Source organism: Nilaparvata lugens, chromosome 11 (genome assembly GCF_014356525.2).
Source record: "Nilaparvata lugens isolate BPH chromosome 11, ASM1435652v1, whole genome shotgun sequence".
Lineage (NCBI taxonomy): Eukaryota > Metazoa > Arthropoda > Insecta > Hemiptera > Delphacidae > Nilaparvata > Nilaparvata lugens.
In genome coordinates, this window is record NC_052514.1 from 32,182,508 (window position 1) to 32,200,854 (window position 18,347).

Genomic DNA, 18,347 nt, shown 5'->3' on the forward strand with positions numbered 1-18,347 from the left:
GAGAAAGAAATGTGAAAATATACTCACCATGGCTGTTTCACCCTCATGCAGTGTGTAGTTTTCATCATCCTGACCAAGCCACGTGTCAATGGAATTAGTCTCCGCCTGTTCTAGCGCTCTCTCTTGCACCAGACTGATGTTCTTCTCCAACTGAGTCAGGTGCTCGTCATACTGAAAACAATATCAAATTCAATCATTGATACAATTTATTGTAATCGATTATTATTATTTAGCGTATGGCAGATACACAACAAATATAATAGCTCATGAGTCTCAAATGCCTACATATACACTGTATATTTCCAAATTCTTTGAGATGTTGTGTAGTTTTTGGTCAGGAAAACATAAGTTTGCAATCGATAATACATTGATTTTATAATGCACTAGATGCATGATGAAGTAGGACACTGCTAAAAAAGAAACATATGGAGGAATGATCAAGAATATTGGCCCGACATACTAAGAACAATATCAAATTGGATAATTTATAGAATCTATTGTAATTGATGACAATACTCGGATTTTTAATGCACCAGATGAGGAAATAGAGGATGCTGTGAAAAAAGACTAGAGAGGATAAGATATAGAGGAATGTTTGAGTATTATGAGAATATACAAACAAGCTGTGAAACATTAGTGTTTCGCAAATATAAAAATATTGTGATCAACGCTAAAAATATATAATTATGATTTGAATATAATGCCACGATTGCTATAATGTGTTATAAACTCACGATTTTTTCTGTGATTTTATTTAAATGCAGTCAATAATTTCGAATGTATGTTAATGGATGAAATTATGAAACAAATGAACGTTATTAGTTCAATAGAAAATAACAAATTTACCTCCTCCAAAGTAGCATGCGCTGTTTTAACCAATGTTTCTGCTTTTTCCGTGAACGGCGAATCTTTGCCGTTGTAGATGGTGCAGTTCTCAAGAATAAGCTCCACATCAGCCAAAAACTCATGACGATTATGGTATTTGTGAGCTGCAAAACAAAAAATATATACATTTATGAAACTGGGAATAACTAATGAATATGAACTAACGATTGAGAATCAAACTCGAAGTGTTTGGAAAATCAAATTAATTTCTGTTCTTAGCGGCTTGGTGACTGTTTTGATGTTTTTTCGAGGACGGAAAGAGTCTTCTGTTGCTACAATATCCTTAGTAAACTGTTTATTTATAATAAATAATGACGTAGCAAGTGAGAGACAAAATAATTTCTCAAAAATGTTTCAATAAGTAAATGATTGTGATAATTTTTAGTGGTTCTATTCAATATGGAAATCTACCACATCGCCTTCACTACAACCGAGAAAATGAACTAAATTAATAAAATTGATGAATATTTTTCAAACACCGATCACATTCCACTGATTTCATTGAATGAATAGTTGATGATTAGTTTTAAAACATTGACCAAAGATTGGTTTCTTCAGACTTAGCAGCTATTACTGCAAATGATGTCGAATATAACAATGATAAAAATTGTTTTGTATAAAGATCATATAAATTCACTACTCATTGCATCTGTTATGGTGTGGTGTAGCTCTACAGTAGTATTTAATTAAATTTATACTGGAATTCAATTTTATTTTTAATATTCTTACTTATTTGTACTCTTACTATGTATTTATTATTATGTAATTATGTTGTAACATGTTGTTATGGAAGCAATTTTTGGGAGAAATCCTGTATGCTTTCATGTTTTCATAAATAAATAAATAAATGTTGTTCTATAACGCCGAGACCCAAACTACGTTTGACTTTCCAACTCACACTTGACTTTCTTGGCGATTGTATCGAGGTCCATGGGCGTCTTGATGACAGTGTAGTAGTCCTTGACCATCTTCTTGTTGACGGGCTTGTTGAAGGGCCACGACTCTGACATATTCTTGAGCTTGTTGTTGATGACGTTGTCGAGGATGAAGGTGAGTGCGACTTGGTCGTTGTCGTCCAGCAGAGGGTTGATGACCTTCTCGAGTCGCATCAGTCGCTCCTCCTTCTCGCCCAGTCGCTCGAAGCACACACTCAGCATTCTTTGTGCGGCCACCGTTAGTGAGCTTTTGCCGCCTGACAAAAACATACATCACAAATAGGTAATAAATATTGATTAAGCTGGATTCCTACATATCAGTATCAGTGAAAGTGACTGGCACAATGAAAATATAATTCTCATTAAATCTAATAGGACAATTCACATTCAGCCCGGCCGGGCGAGTATGGATAGTTCCATTAGAACTCATGGGAATTGTTTTTCTGTAACGGTCAATGACTCTGATACTGATATGTGGAAATCTATCGTTAGAAATCAATACATTCCAAAAGTTCAACTTCATAAGAATCATTTTTAATATGAGTTTTCTCACTCGCATATACATTGTGTAGGCTAATAATCTCAATGTGAAATATAATAGCACTATTAGGTTGGATGGAACATACAAGATACCCAGTTTGACAACGAAAATATATTTCTCAGTACCCTTTTCGAATAATTATTTAATCACAACATGTTTCGGACATTGATGCAATTTTCAAGTGATATGAAGTCTTCATATTTTATGTCTTCATACTGAGATTTTTATTTTTCTTTCTATTTCTATAAAAAGTAGCCCTATACAGAAAAGAGAAAATATATTTATTTATTTCACAAATGGGAACAACAGGTAAAAACCTAAATATGCTCCCTTAACATAACAATAAGAAGTACAATTCGTATTAAAAACAAAATTAACTAGACTAACGTTAGAAAAAGTACTTAACTTTCAAGTACTTAAAAAACAACTTTCAAAAAATTATAAATGATATTGAAAAGTAGAAATAAGTGACAGAAATGTTGAGAAAAGACATGAAATGGCGATGGAGAGATGATAACAAGCATGAATGAAAAGATGAAGAAGATGCCGATGATGATGATAAATATGCCAATGATAAACTATGACAATAAAGGGAGAATTAGGGGGCTATCACAAAGTATGAGTGTAAAAAATGGTGTGCATTCTTATTTTCAATTGTTTTGATTTTGTCTCAAAAGCAAAGTCACTTTGTGCTTGAAACTTGATTGACTATTGGAAAACACATCCACCCCCGCCATAAATCCATTTAACAATCTTGGAATATGGTTGGAGGGAAAAAAATATGCACCCACTGTCCTACACCTATGAACAGGTATGCGAGCTCCGCCTCAGAGTGGGCACGGCGAAACCAATTCTTCCAAGGAGGCAAGAAGGATCAACTTCATTCATGAGAATCTTCCGGAAAATAATCAAAGATGAGACGCTTGAGAGTGTCAACCTCAAACAATGACCTCAGCCTCAGCCATATTGAAAGATAACCAATAATTATGTATCTCAGAGGCCAGACAATATAGTTTCATCCATTGATGAATTGAATTGATGCAAGTATCGATAAATTAATATAATTGTTCTATCAATATGTAACCGTTAATAGGGCCGTACCGAGCAATGTCGAACTCTTAAATAGAATTAATCAATAATTTCTTTAGCTGCTTTCAAAATGAAACAATTTCAAGGACGTAAGGATGAAATATCTAAAAGAAACTATATAGAATTTTTTCGCTTGAGAAATATTGATTAAATATAATAACTGACCATTATAAAGTGTGGAGTTTTCAACTATCTGATTGACATCAGCCAGGAACTCTTCCCGACTCTGGTACTTCTTCTGTCGCAGATTTTCACGAATCGTTTGCAAGTCCATAGGCCTTGTAATTATTTTGTAGTAATCAGGCACAACCTGAAATGAAGAATAAACAGTAATTACTATCAAATGACACTGAATTAATCCCTTTAATGTGTGGGTCAAGTGGAAGAGGTGGATCTTATTGCCTCAACTTCGCTCACATCACTTGTAATGTTATTAAGTGCAAATAAATCAAGTGCATTTATCAATCGATCTATCAATCGTATGGAACACAAAAAATAGTATTATTACCATCGAATGAGACCGAATTGATATCAGTACTGTAATGATGTAATAATGATAAATTTTATTGAACAAAAAAATGTACAAATACATCACTGTATAATAAAGTAAAACGATATTGAGAAGTAGAATTGGAAATTATCATGTTACCACAAAGTTTACAGAATCCTATGCAAATGAAGGTGGCCAGCTTAGGGATAATGGTGGAACACGGGATCGTGATATTGGAATTGATTCGGAGTACCCACCCACAACTGTTAAATCAAGACAAACGTATATAATTTGAGGTTTATTTTTTAGGGCTACTTTTAATATTAATCTGAGTAAACTTTTGAATTATAACATTTAAAAATTTTAATAATTTAAAAGGGTACTTAGATTTATATTTTTATTTATAGTTTGAGCTATTGTTCGATTTTTGGTTCACGACAAATCAAGCAGTTTTATTGTTTTTCGTTCTATCATTAATATTCCAAATTAAAAATAGGTTATCTACTTCAATTACTATGTTTTTCTGAGGGGAATTCTTTGACCAAGGAATCATTCCGAAAATAACCAACTTGACTATTCAAATCATGACAAAAAAATCAAAAACTAGAAGAGAATTTTCACGATTACCAGTTTGCCTTATCTAGTTAATGAATCGATGAGTGGTGAGTGAGCCAGCTCACCATAGTAGAGTGGATAATCGCAACTTCAGTACGCTTTTGCTACATCAGTCACAGTCATTTACAATACCACCACTCACCTTCCGAAGCTAATGTATAGACTTATGTGGATATTCGCACACAATTCATAGAGTGAGTTCCACGTTATAATAGCAGTGTTTGTTTAGGTATTGCTATCCTTGTCTATCATTCAACAAAGCGGATAGCGCTATATCTTTCTCGCTTTGCTTTCTTTGTTGCCAGATCGTATTTAAACAATGTAGAATTCATAATTAATTAACAAAAAAATTCATCTTAATTATGAAAAATCCTTATGAAATTATTGAAAAATATAATTTCTTGCTTAATAAAAAATAATTTATTATTTTAAACGAGAATGAACAGTTAGTATTACATTAATACAGTTAGTATTACATTAGTATTACATTGTATTATAGCAGAAAAATTGAGGAGGCTGGAAATGATGTAAAACGGACTTGGAATGTAGTTAGGGAGGTAGCTGGTTGTAAAATAAGGAAGGAGTGTTTGGAAGAAATTGAAATTGATGGTAATGTCTATAGTGCTAGGGATAATCCCAATATATGTGCTAATGCTTTTAACGATTTTTTCATCTCTATAGGAGAGAAAATGGTACAAAATATTCCTAGTGAGCCTGGTGACGATTTGCAACCAGACAATCCCCACAATCCGCAAGATTATTTTACTTTTCAATATGTATCAGAGACTGAGGTTGTGGAGGCGATCGAGAGTCTTAGAGGTGCATCTGGGCCTGGTCATGATGGCATTACTGTATCTGTTTTAAAATCTGTTAAAAGTATTGTTGCCTCTCCACTCAAACACATTATTAATGTAAGTTTTGAACAAGGTATTTTTCCAGATTCTTTTAAAACAACTGTAGTAAAACCAATATTCAAATCACAAGACAAAAGGAAAATTACCAACTATAGACCTATAAGTTTACTTTCGAATTTGGCTAAAATAATTGAAAAATGTGTAAAGAGACAGCTACATAAATTTTTGGAAGTGAATAATATTCTGTCAAAAAATCAATTTGGTTTTAGAGAGGGGATGGGAACACAGGAAGCAATTGCTGCTTTTGTTCAAGAAACAATCTTAAACTTGGATGTAGGTAGGAGACAAATAGCTATTTTTCTTGATCTTGCAAAAGCCTTTGATACAGTTTGCCATGATCGTCTACTTGATTGTCTCCGTAGCCTTGGTCTTGAGGATGTGGCACTGGGATGGTTTTGCAGTTATTTAAAGAATAGGCAACAATGTGTTAGAGTCAATAACACTGTTAGTGAATATAAATCTGTTAAAATGGGAATCCCGCAGGGAACAGTGATTGGACCTTGCCTCTTCCTGATCTATATTAATGACTTTTGTAACCTTAATTTAATCAATGGGAAAATATTGTCATTTGCAGACGATGCAGTTTTAATTTTTCATGAAGAAAACTGGGCTAGCACATATGACTCAGCTGCTAGGGGACTGGGAGAAGTAAAAAAATGGCTTGATAGAAGAAAACTGACTCTGAATTTGTCCAAAACAAAATACATCTCTTTTTCCTTGAATATACAGAATCAGCCAGTTAATATGTCACTTGTTTTGCATTCTCCAAATTGTCTTAGTCATGTAGATTTAGGGTGTTCAGTTAATTGTAATGAAATAGAGAAGGTTAGCAGTATCAGATATCTTGGAGTAATGGTTGATCAGCATTTAAAGTGGGATGTACATTTGTCGCAGCTTACTACACGATCTAGAAAACTTATTTATTTATTTGTGAAGTTACGTTCTGTTTTGCCTATGAAAGTCATGAAGATAGTGTATTATGCACTGGCACAGTCATTGCTCCAATATGGTATTGTGGGTTGGGGTGGTGCATATACAAATGTTCTAAAACCAGTAAAAACAATACAAAATTTAATATTAAAAATTATTCTGAAAAAGAATAGAATGTATTCAACAAGATTGGCTTTTTTGGAATTTTCAGTTCTACCGATCAGACAGATATACCTGAAACACATCATATTATATTATAAGAAGCTATCACTTTTTCATTTCATTAATAGAACGGATTGTGCTATTACAAGACGGGAGGAGTCAGGTCTGGTTACTGTTCCTAGATTATTGACTACTGCTGGTCAGCGTAGCTTCATATATTTATCTCCATTATTTTTTAATATTCTTCCAAGTAATTTGAGAGGTTTACTCGCCCAAAAAAACTTTGGACTACATTTGAAAAAGTATCTGGTTAGCTCTCATGGCTGGGATAGTGCCGAGAATTTCTGGATTACATTAGTATAGTAATTATTCCAATTGAATAGATTTCATTTTGTACCACATCTTATATCATGTTATACACTGGGCTAGGCAATATCAGGTCATTATTATAATTTATTATAATTTACAAATTTTGTTGCATTCTAACACATATTGTATGTAAATATATTGATCTATTATAGCATCACTGATTTATCTTGTTTATTGAAAGGATTTGATTTTAGTTGTTAATGTATATACTGTAATGTTAATTAATAATAAGTAAGTAGTCAAAGTACGGCTGCTCCTTCCCCAAGCTCGAGCTTGCTCTTTTGGGGAAGTAGTTCCTTATGTTTATTTGTATTTCCTATTGATTCATTTTGTTGTTATATTTCTAAATTGTGAATTATTGTAATGCTTTTTCAAGGAATAAATAAATAAATAAATAAATAAATAAATTAATAAGCCTGTGACAACTACCGTCTATAGAAGGCATTGTCAAGACGAGGATTGGCAACGTTTTTCTCCTATCTTTCTTCACTGTCATTATAAAGTGGACCTCACTATAACCTTTTGTGGTTATCACTAGCGAAAAAATAAACTGAAAATGAATAATTAAGAAATAAAAAATGATGATCGACTGCACTGACCTTGGCGCTAACAGGAAACAAGAATGGCTGGACATCTGGCAGATCGCGCATCTCGTTGAGAATGGACTCCAAGATGGTTGAGAGCACGACGACCGGGTCGGTGCGACGGCGGTTGGCCGGCCGCTGCTGTCGCTTCAGGTAGTCGCAGTGCAGCTCGGCCGTCTGCTTGCGTCGCTTGCGTGCGTTCACCGCGTCGCGCGGCACCTTCAGTAGCAGCGTTTTGCGTTTCATCTCCTCTGCGTGCTGCAAGTAACACACACTTCGCAATATATCAACAGTTCAGTTGACGGCTAAAGTATGTTAATTCCAAAGTTAAAGCTCTCTATGTTTATTCATTTATACAATAAGTACATTTTCGAAATGATAGGGAGAGGAAAAATAATGAAATCTTGTACTATTCTTCTTCCAAATTTAGGTAACGTAACACAGAGTCCGAAACAGGTTAAGTCTTGTAGTTCAACTCACAAAATTTACAGACCTCAAATATATCCACAAAGTAGATTTTCAAATTTAGATGCTTCAAAACTAAACATAGAAAAAAAACTACTACAGAATAGAGCAATAATCTACTTTAAAACGGCACCTTCAGCAGCAGAAAATGTTTTCATTAGCTAAGTTTGTAGCGTGAATATTGATGTTGTGGAACTTGTCCATAATAGAAGAGACTTGAAATGTTGTCAAAAATCCACTTTATTCAAATAAAAATTAATATTTACAGGAGCATGCTTTCGAGCACACACGAAAGCAAGCTCCTGTATAAAATATTAATTTTTATTTAAATAAAGTGGATTCTTACAACATTTCAAGTATCTTCAATTTTTCATTAGATTTTTTTCTTTTTTAGTTGAACTTTTGCGTTTCATCTCCTCTGCGTGCTGTCGGTGATAACAACCAGACCATACATGGAATTAATTGGTTCAACTATAACTGCAAAACAGACTTGGATCCGTATGCTCAATAGTAGTTTCATACAAGTTTAATTTAATACTGGAATAAGTAATGCTATTAAGATTGATGCTATGCTGGCATTAATTGTAATGGATTTCCACTCGTGTGGGTAAACAATGAGAAAGTTGCCAAAAAAATGTCCCCCCTCAACAAATCACGCCGACTACGCTCTCTGGGCAAAAAATTACAACTTTTCTTGTTCTACATTTGAGAACAGAAACTTGTTTTCCACAAGAAACTGACAATTTTTGTAGACAATTTTGGTATAAATGCAGCTTTAGGCTAGTTTGGAGATGTTTGAGAATATCTTAAAAACATGTCTATTGTTGCACAAAAGTTTGATAAATTTTAACCTTGATTAAATGCCAGGAAAAACAATCAGAGAAGCCTAGTTTTTCCCAAAAAAAGCCTTCCACGATTGGTTGTCGTGGCTTTAGTGCAACCGGGCCCCAAAGTTAACGGTTTTTCAGTATTTTTGAAATATTTTCCCAGATATTTTCGTGGACGTTTTTCGCGGTTTTAATTTTAGAAGGATGTTCAGCCGAAAGTATGTGCTAGAACGACTTTGCAAATGTCCCCAAACAACGCTTAAAATACAATTTTTCACACGACTATAAAGGATAGTTTTTCCACAACTGTGAAGAAAAATTTTCATTTGTTCTTTAAAAAAATGAAGTATTAGTATGCAATGGGTCTTGCAAGACCTGGCAATATATTTGTCATTTGTGATAAAGAATATTCTGAAAAAAGAACCATGAATTTTTGGAGTTCTTAAGAACTAAATAACTGGAAACTACTAGGAGGAGGGGATTTCAGTGGTTCGCAAAAAAGATCAAAATCCAAAACATAACAATTTTAACAGTTTTATTATCAATCTATCCAAATTTAAATTGTTTGTTTCATTCTAATTTATATTTTCAGATTGTGATTTAGTGTAGAAATTAGAATGGACATTGTCTATGTATAATATTTGGACAATTTGAAACTAAATTACGAAATTGAAGAAGTTTTGGGCAATAGCCTGTTTTTTCTTTTCCGATCCTTGTAATGTATTTGCTAACCTAATAAATAAAAATAATAATAATAAATAACAAACGATGGGGCCTCTAAATTATTTTCGCCTGGGTCGCTAATCGACTATAGCAGGCCCTGTATTAATCCTACGTTTTCAAGTTTGAATCCTTGAAATCCTACACTCCAGAGGCTACGACATTATAAAAATGAATCAAAATGAAATGCAATTACCCTTAGCAGTTTGTATGACAGCTTGACTTTGGTGCCATCGACATTGACTAGATCCTCATCATCCTCGTTCAACTGCTTCTCGATCTCCTCCTCCTGCTCCTCTGTCATGGCTACGTTGAGTGAGGGAGGGGGACCCGAGTTCTGGTACAGCGGGCACGCCTTGTTCGTCCTCATATGGCCAACCTGTAATAGTCACCATCACACTGATTAATACTAGCGATTATATAAAAACACACATATGTTGTCGAATTCTACACAGTTTTATTCGGTACACGACCATGCGACCTGTGACGTGTGTGGTCACGAAACCATGGTCGTGTACCAAATAAAACTGTGTAGAATTTGACAACATATGTGTGTTTTTATTCAATTATGGAACGGTTCTACAATATTGACAATGACTGTCGAATTTTTAGAATACTAGCTCTTCTAAAATATTATAATTCATCAAAGTTACTTCACTTGTATGGGCTACTTTATTAAAATTAATAAAAACAATATAAAAACATGTAGTACCCTTTTTACTTGAACCTTTTTGTTTTAAAATGTTTTAAATAAAAAGGGTACTACAGGTTTTATATTGTTTTTATTAATTTCATCAAAGTTATATATCTTCGCATATTTTAAATATAATATATTCTAGGGCTGTTCAATATGTATTTTTCGAGAAATTAAATAGTTCCCATTCAGTTATCGTATAATTGTATATTGTTTCTAAATATACAGTAGTAAACAAAGTACGAATTGCCATGATTGCCTTCTCCGTAATGGAGAAGGTACATAAGAAGAAGAGTATATTTTTATATACAGTATTTGTATACTTCAAATTTTCATAAAAATAAACTTATTAAATCAAATTCAATTGATATGTAATACAATCCCACAGTCTTAGGGTCAAGCCAAATGAAGCGTTTTTTTTCAGGCGTTTTCAGACGAGTCGGCATGGCAGGAAGTTCTCCGATTGGCTGATTGGGTAGGCGTTTGAGAAACAACTCATAATCAGTCAATCGGAGAAATTCCTGCCCTGCCGACTCGTCTAAAAACGCCTGAAAAAACGCTTAGTGTGGCTTGGCCCTTACCAAGACTGATGTATATTGTAACCGTCAATGATCCTCACGACTACCATAATTCATCCGGTACAGACAATTTAACATGCACATTTAAAATTCAATAGGAAAAGGGAAAATTCTGTATTTTTTTGTAAAAGTCGAAAATTGGTAGAAGTTTTAGCACTAGAAAACACCCGAAAATCGCAATAAAAAATTAAGGTTGGTTTGTAAAGTAATTGACATCATAATTTGTTATTATTGATTGATTTGATGCATGCTTTGAATATATTTAATTTCTTAACTTCTGAAAGTTCCGGTTTCCCATTAGGGAACTTTGGACTATATAAGGTGAGGTGGAACTACCCTTGGGTCTCCCCACCATTGGAAGCCATACGCTAATAATAATAATAAAGTTGTCGATAAATATAAATTAAAATAGGTCTACCTTTTTTCGTTGGGGCTACTCTTAAATAGAAAGAAATAAAAATCTAAAAAGCTAAAATAATAATAAAGTTGTCGATAAATATAAATTAAGATACCTTTTTTGTTAGGGCTACTCTTAAATAGAAAGACATTTTTTTAAATTGTTCACTTACCACATGTTTCGAAATTTTTTAAAAAAAGGGTAGGGCCTACTTAGAGTTTTATTTCTTTCTATCAATTAATATGCACAATATTTCGAGTGAATTTCTCCAATAAACGGACACATTCCTGTTGATCCTTTCCCAATCATTCATAATTGAGGATGATATTGTATGTATCAATGCATGTATAAATAAATAAATGAATAAACTTAGCATTGCTTACATTTCCGCAAGCCCCGCACTTGAGCTTCAAGTCAGGCTTCATCTTGCTTGGCTTGCGACGACGGGGCGGAGTGGGCGTAGGAGGGGCAAGCCCACTGCCACTGGCCCCGTGTTGGCTCCTGTGTGAGGGCAACAGGTGATGCAGCATAGACTTGTGACTCCCCCCACCTGATTCCAGCCGCTCTGACTCCAGCCGGTTGCGGTTCAGCAATGACTGGTGCGACATGACTGTCAACAACACACAATAAATAAATAAATAACACACTACAATAATACATAATTAATATTACCATGAGTAACAGATATGAATTTCTCGCAAAGTAGAAAAAATTATCAATATTTTTGACTAGCTATAACTCGCTTCCTATTGGAGATAAAAAACGTTAAGGCAATGAAAATTGTAGAGAATTTAATGCTCTTCAAAAAAGTATAGAGTGAGAATATTGATAGAACAATTGGTTTTGGAGATATCAGAGGTTATCCAAAACAGCTAAAAGCTATGATACATTTGGTATAAAACTTTACAATAAATTACCTACAGATTTAATAATACAGAGAGAAAAGAAATTTAAGAAGCTAAAATAATAATAAAGTTGTCGATAAATATAAATTAAGATACCTTTTTTGTTAGGGCTACTCTTAAATAGAAAGACATTTTTTTAAATTGTTCACTTACGACATGTTTCGACAATTTTTTTTAAAAAAAGGGTAGGGCCTACTTAGATTTTTATTTCTTTCTATCAATTACTACGCACAATATTTCGAGTGAATTTCTCCAATAAACGGACACATTCCTGTGGATCCTTTCCCAATCATTCATAATTGAGGATGATATTGTATGTATCAATGCATGTATAAATAAATAAATGAATAAACTTAGCATTGCTTACATTTCCGCAAGCCCCGCACTTGAGCTTCAAGTCAGGCTTCATCTTGCTTGGCTTGCGACGACGGGGCGGAGTGGGCGTAGGAGGGGCAAGCCCACTGCCACTGGCCCCGTGTTGGCTCCTGTGTGAGGGCAACAGGTGATGCAGCATAGACTTGTGACTCCCCCCACCTGATTCCAGCCGCTCTGACTCCAGCCGGTTGCGGTTCAGCAATGACTGGTGCGACATGACTGTCAACAACACACAATAAATAAATAAATAACACACTACAATAATACATAATTAATATTACCATGAGTAACAGATATGAATTTCTCGCAAAGTAGAAAAAATTATCAATATTTTTGACTAGCTATAACTCGCTTCCTATTGGAGATAAAAAACGTTAAGGCAATGAAAATTGTAGAGAATTTAATGCTCTTCAAAAAAGTATAGAGTGAGAATATTGATAGAACAATTGGTTTTGGAGATATCAGAGGTTATCCAAAACAGCTAAAAGCTATGATACATTTGGTATAAAACTTTACAATAAATTACCTACAGATTTAATAATACAGAGAGAAAAGAAATTTAAGACGAGATTATTGAATTGGCTTGTGATAAATCCTTTTTATAGCGTTGAAGAGTTCTTTGAGAGTGAAATAATTGTTGCTTAGAGTTAAGAGGTTTCTATTTGTATTAATGTATTTTTCAAAAGGCTCAAGTTGTGCTGTAAGGAATATGTTTTGTGCTTTTCAAATGAATTGTATTTCTGTATTTGAAAAATCTAATTGACTTACAGTTTACTTTCTGTATTATTTTCAAGACCCAATAGTGCAATTTTGTGTACAATTGCTGTAAAACTTGATCTATCTTTTGTCGTACTGTATTCAATATTTGACTTTGCCCATTGTTCTAAGAATTTAACGGCAATAAAATCATATTTATTTATCGTGAAAAAACTGAAAAAGGACGAAAATATCGTGGTTTTCAGGCTGCCAGAAGTTATTCCTTCAGAAATTTTTGTGGGAAACCATAGATTAATCTTACTAGTACCCAAATAGACCGATTAGAACAATAAAATCAAATTACCTCAATTTTTGTTTGGTCCGGTCGCATTATAATGACTATTTGACTGGGCTAAGGGTGATAAGAGTCGGAAAAGTGTAAGGAATCAATGAATTCATTGTTGTTAATTGGAGTGTTAGTTGATGACAACGTAAAAGAGTAGAACAACAAATGAAATCATGAGATGCACTGTAGTGTCATAACTGTGAATAACAGACAATAAAGAGTGATAGAATAAAAAAAGTGCAAAGAATCAATGAATTTATTAGTTTTTATACATTGTGCAAAGAATCAATGATTTTATTAGTTTTTATGAAGTTAGTTGTAGTAGAGTAGTTGATGGCATTAGAATAATGAATGAATGCATGAGAAGCACTGTAGTGTGTGACATCTGACATGACTGAATAGTAGAAAATATTTGTTAGCAGTTATTTATATTTGTTTAAAAACATTTTAGTACCACAAACTAAAACCCAAATTTGTACAAATCTCAAGTACAAATATCAATACAATATATACAAATATTTACAATATATACAATATTTACAAAAGTACGAATATCATTATTTTATACACCAATCTTTCGCCCTGACGGTCGTTGAGCAAGGGTTTAATGCTTGTTATAACTGTAAATATCTTCTTGTATAATATTATATTGGAAATAATGTTAAAAAAGCATACACCAATCTTTCCTTTCAACTGCATGACAGATAAGATAATAAATTTCTACATTTTGAAAATGGTTAAAGAAACAGTTGTACATCTAAGGGCCGATTCCCGAGCTTGGGATTTAGCTGAGTTCTAGACTTTAAACAGCTGGAGTCAGAAAATTGGCTTTCCGAAACGTGATATTTTCTCAGCTATATAGCAGAAAATGAGCTATCCAAAATTTTCTGTAAACATCAAAGAGAATCTTAACTATATGTAGCTCTGCGACATGTCAATTTTTGTTTATAGCAGAGCTAGATATAGCTGCTCTGTCCTTGAAGGAAGGCTGCCGCAGCTGTTTAGTGCCTGCTGGGTTTACACCAGATATACTGTACTCATTTGTTGTCAGAGTGCTAGTAGGTTACTGCGCATTGCGAGCATTTATTTTTGATTTATATATTATTGTGCAATGATGGAGAGTGAAATTGAGTGGAATAGAGACAAAATTATCCAATATCTTCTTTCTCTTCTCTGTGCTGAAAATATCACAGTAGCTGCGGCGAAAGCAGCGGCTGCTGCAAGAACTACCTTCTTCTTCGGCATCAGGATGGGAACTGAGCAGTGAATACTGGTTTATTCCAAACTATATGTAGCTCTGCTACAAGTAATGGCATCAAAGTTAATTATGACAGAGCTACATATAGCTCTGCTACATAAAATTAGCGTTAAATCTACTTATAGCAGAGCTACATCTAGCTCAATTTTATAGCTTAAAGCTATGTTTACACTACGTAGCTAGAGAGCTATATAGCAGATCTATATAAAATTTAAGCTACATATAGCTCTGCTAGAGGTAGCTCTGCTATAAGTAGATTTAACGCTAATTTTATGTTGCAGAGCTACTTATAGCTCTGAAAATGAGTTTTCAAAATTTTCGGTACAAAATAAGAACCAAGAAAACAAGTAATAATAATAATATCGAGTGACTTGGCTGGCTCAGGTCTGGTGTCAGAGTTTTCAGGTCGCAACTGATCAATTTCAGGGCCTCTGACATGACCTAACGACTGCTTTTTAGGCAGCCGGGACCGACGGCTTAACGTGTCCATCCGAAACACGGGAGTGGCCCGAGATAAATATCTTGGCCCGGGCCGGGATTTGAACCCGGGCCTCTGAATCATAAAGCCAGCATCTGATCCACTCGACTACGGCCACTCCTAAGAAAACAAGTAAAAGATAATGAAACAAATATGTAAATAGAAAAACTATCAGCTAATGTATGCTTACAATGTTATGATAAAACTAAATTCGTAGTGTTGTATTGGTTGAGATGAGTCCTGGTCATTTAAACTATACTGAGAATTGTCCTTAATTACTCTTGTTATTTCTAAAGCCTCTAGAATATTCAAAGATCTGCCTTTGTTATTAAGAGTAATTAAGGACAATTCTCATCAGAGTTTATCAGGGATTGACAATGGTGTAACAACCGAAACCGGTCTATCTAACAGAACTATCAATAAATCTATGGTTTTTGACAATTTCTTAGTCTTTTTATTTAATATGAATAATTACCACAATATCACCTTCTCAACTACACAAAACAATTTGTTGTATACATGCTCTCGCGCACCACCAGAGGTAATTCAGGCACATTACACAAACATCCTACATTAAACAAATCTCAGGAGTTGGCAAATGCGATAACTCACACTGAGACGCCGGCGACGAGTTGCGGTTGAACAGACCAGTGATGCGTTCGCGCTCCTGGTTGCGTTTGATGCGTCGCAGCTGCTCCTGTAGACGCCGCTTCTCCCGCTTCATCTCCTCCTTCTGCGAGTCGTCCAACATGGCGTACTGCCGAATGAACGCCTCGTCCTTGGTCGTCCTTATCTTAACGTAGGTGTCGATCACGGCCGGCTTCCGCACCACCTCCATACGAGTGTAGTCCTTGCCCTCCGAGTCGCGGAATGTGCGGTAGATTTTCAGAACGCGACCTGCAAAATAGGCGACACAAATTGTTTATACTTTCCATGGGACACTTATTGGATGTTATGGTACCTTTGAGTCACGGAATGTTAATTGCATTTTCAGTACACTAATTATAGTATCACCAACAATGAAAAGAGCATGTTGAACGAATGTCAGCTGATAGGCTGTGTGCTAAGAGGACGTAACTCCAAAAAGCTCCTTGTGTATCTCTTCGGATGCAACAATTTACGTTGAGAAGATACAAAAGAGCATCTGTTTGCTTATGGAAAGATACATTAAAGCTAAGCTCCTTGTGTATCTCTTCGGATGCAACAATTTACGTTGAGAATATACAAAAGAGCATCTGTTTGCTTATGGAAAGATACATTAAAGCTAAGCTCCTTGTGTATCTTTTCGGATGCAACATGTTGCTTTTGAGAAGATACAAAAGAGCATCTGTTTGCTTATGGAAGGATACATTAAAGCTAAGCTCCTTGTGTATCTTTTCGGATGCAACATGTTGCTTTTGAGAAGATACAAAAGAGCATCTGTTTGCTTATGGAAAGATACATTAAAATGTTTAGGTTTAATTGTCTTTAATAAGTGCTCTAAAAACCGAATCTAAATTTTATGGAATTGAAAATAGGTATATTTTGTCGACAAAATAGGAGGCGATTATTGTACTGATTTCGAATGCATCTTCATCATACTGAAAAACTGGTAGACCTATTCACAACATTGAATGACATACTTCAAACAATTTTTTAAAATGTTCTTAGCCAATCACACTTTGGGAACAAATAAAAATCGTTTAACCAGATCCTAGAATCACCCTGATTGGTTCCTGTTGTTGATTGCTATCAATCAAAACGTGCTTAGCTAACAATGTTCTTGAGAATCACTCACACCCTGAGAAATGTAAATAGAATGTAAATATCTGAGGAATAAGAGCGAAGAATATTTAAAACATTGTAAAATGTATTTGTAGATGAATTTCATTTATGTTTGAACAAAGGATACTGATGGATATACATTTCTATTTAATAATTGGACACTCATAAAAATAGATTAACATCAACAAATATTAAGTTGGTTTATGAAACAAACCAATAATTTATAAATTATAAATATAACAGCCAAATTATGATTGAAGCAACTTAATCAATATATTACTGGGAGACTTGTATAATTGATACAAATAGATCTCTCTATATTCTAATTGATGAATTATAGATAAGATAATACAAATAAATTAATCACAGAAAAAATAATAGTTACCTGGCTGCCCAGTGAAGTTTGTAAGCGAATTATTATCCTCTTCTTCTTTCTTCATGTCCTTCTTTTTCCTTGGATCATGACTATCTGCTCCTTCTCCCATTATCATCTTCCTCAATTCCTGTCTCTCTTGTTCTTCCTTTTCCAGAGACAACTGTAAAAGAATTCACAAATACAGTGGGACGAGTAATATTCAAAACCAATTTAGAAATATTGAAAAACAAGTTTAGAAATATTGAAAAACAAATAGGGTTTGCAAGTATTTTACAGACGAAAGTAATGAAACTACTGAATTAGTTAGCTAATTAAGTGCTTCAAGATTCAAGACCACTACGAATAGGAAGATGATTTAAATAGGAGTAATAAAACTTACAAACTTTATAGGCAATACAGATGTAAACAGCAAGAAATATTTTTCTAACAAGAGTAAAAGATATATTGGACTTGAAACTCTAAAAATTATTCAAGAATATTTAATAATCTATTTTGTGAAAATAATTAAGGAAAGAAAATTGAGTGAAGTGAACAACTGCAAGACTCAACCTATTTCGGACTATGTGTAACCTTATCTAAATTTGGGAGAGGATTAGCACAAGGTTACCTTATTTTTTCCTCTCCCTATCATTTTTATAATGTACTTATTGCATGAATCAATAAAGAATCAATTTGACAGGGAAATAGTCAATGGAAGATAGAAACCTGAAGATACATACCTGAGTACTAGTTTTCTTGTTGGCCAACATGTTTTCAATGTTTTTGCCCATCTCTTCGATATCGGAGCTGTCTTCATCAGAACTTTCACCTTCATCTGTAGAAAGCACTTCGCATGATGCAAGCACCCGATTTTGTAAATCGAATATCCGCTGGCATTCTTCCTTATATCTGAGATCACAGAATAGTATTTACTAATTGTTCTTGATTGAGCAGAAAAAATTAAATGATTGATAT

The 18,347-nt window shown here is 34.1% G+C and overlaps 1 protein-coding gene across 1 annotated transcript in view; it reads right to left on the reverse strand.

Moving 5' to 3' along the window:
- Positions 1 to 18,347, reverse strand: part of LOC111049472 (transcription initiation factor TFIID subunit 1) — a 51,845-nt gene that overhangs the window by 561 nt on the left and 32,937 nt on the right. Inside the window, exons 17-26 of the mRNA XM_039437279.1 lie at positions 18,113 to 18,281; positions 17,403 to 17,553; positions 15,866 to 16,150; positions 12,468 to 12,694; positions 9,723 to 9,905; positions 7,530 to 7,772; positions 3,616 to 3,760; positions 1,784 to 2,077; positions 847 to 989; positions 28 to 171 (exon numbers count right to left, since the gene is read on the reverse strand). Coding sequence (XP_039293213.1) covers positions 28 to 171; positions 847 to 989; positions 1,784 to 2,077; positions 3,616 to 3,760; positions 7,530 to 7,772; positions 9,723 to 9,905; positions 12,468 to 12,694; positions 15,866 to 16,150; positions 17,403 to 17,553; positions 18,113 to 18,281 — 1,984 coding nt within the window. The remainder of the gene's footprint in view (positions 1 to 27; positions 172 to 846; positions 990 to 1,783; positions 2,078 to 3,615; positions 3,761 to 7,529; positions 7,773 to 9,722; positions 9,906 to 12,467; positions 12,695 to 15,865; positions 16,151 to 17,402; positions 17,554 to 18,112; positions 18,282 to 18,347) is intronic.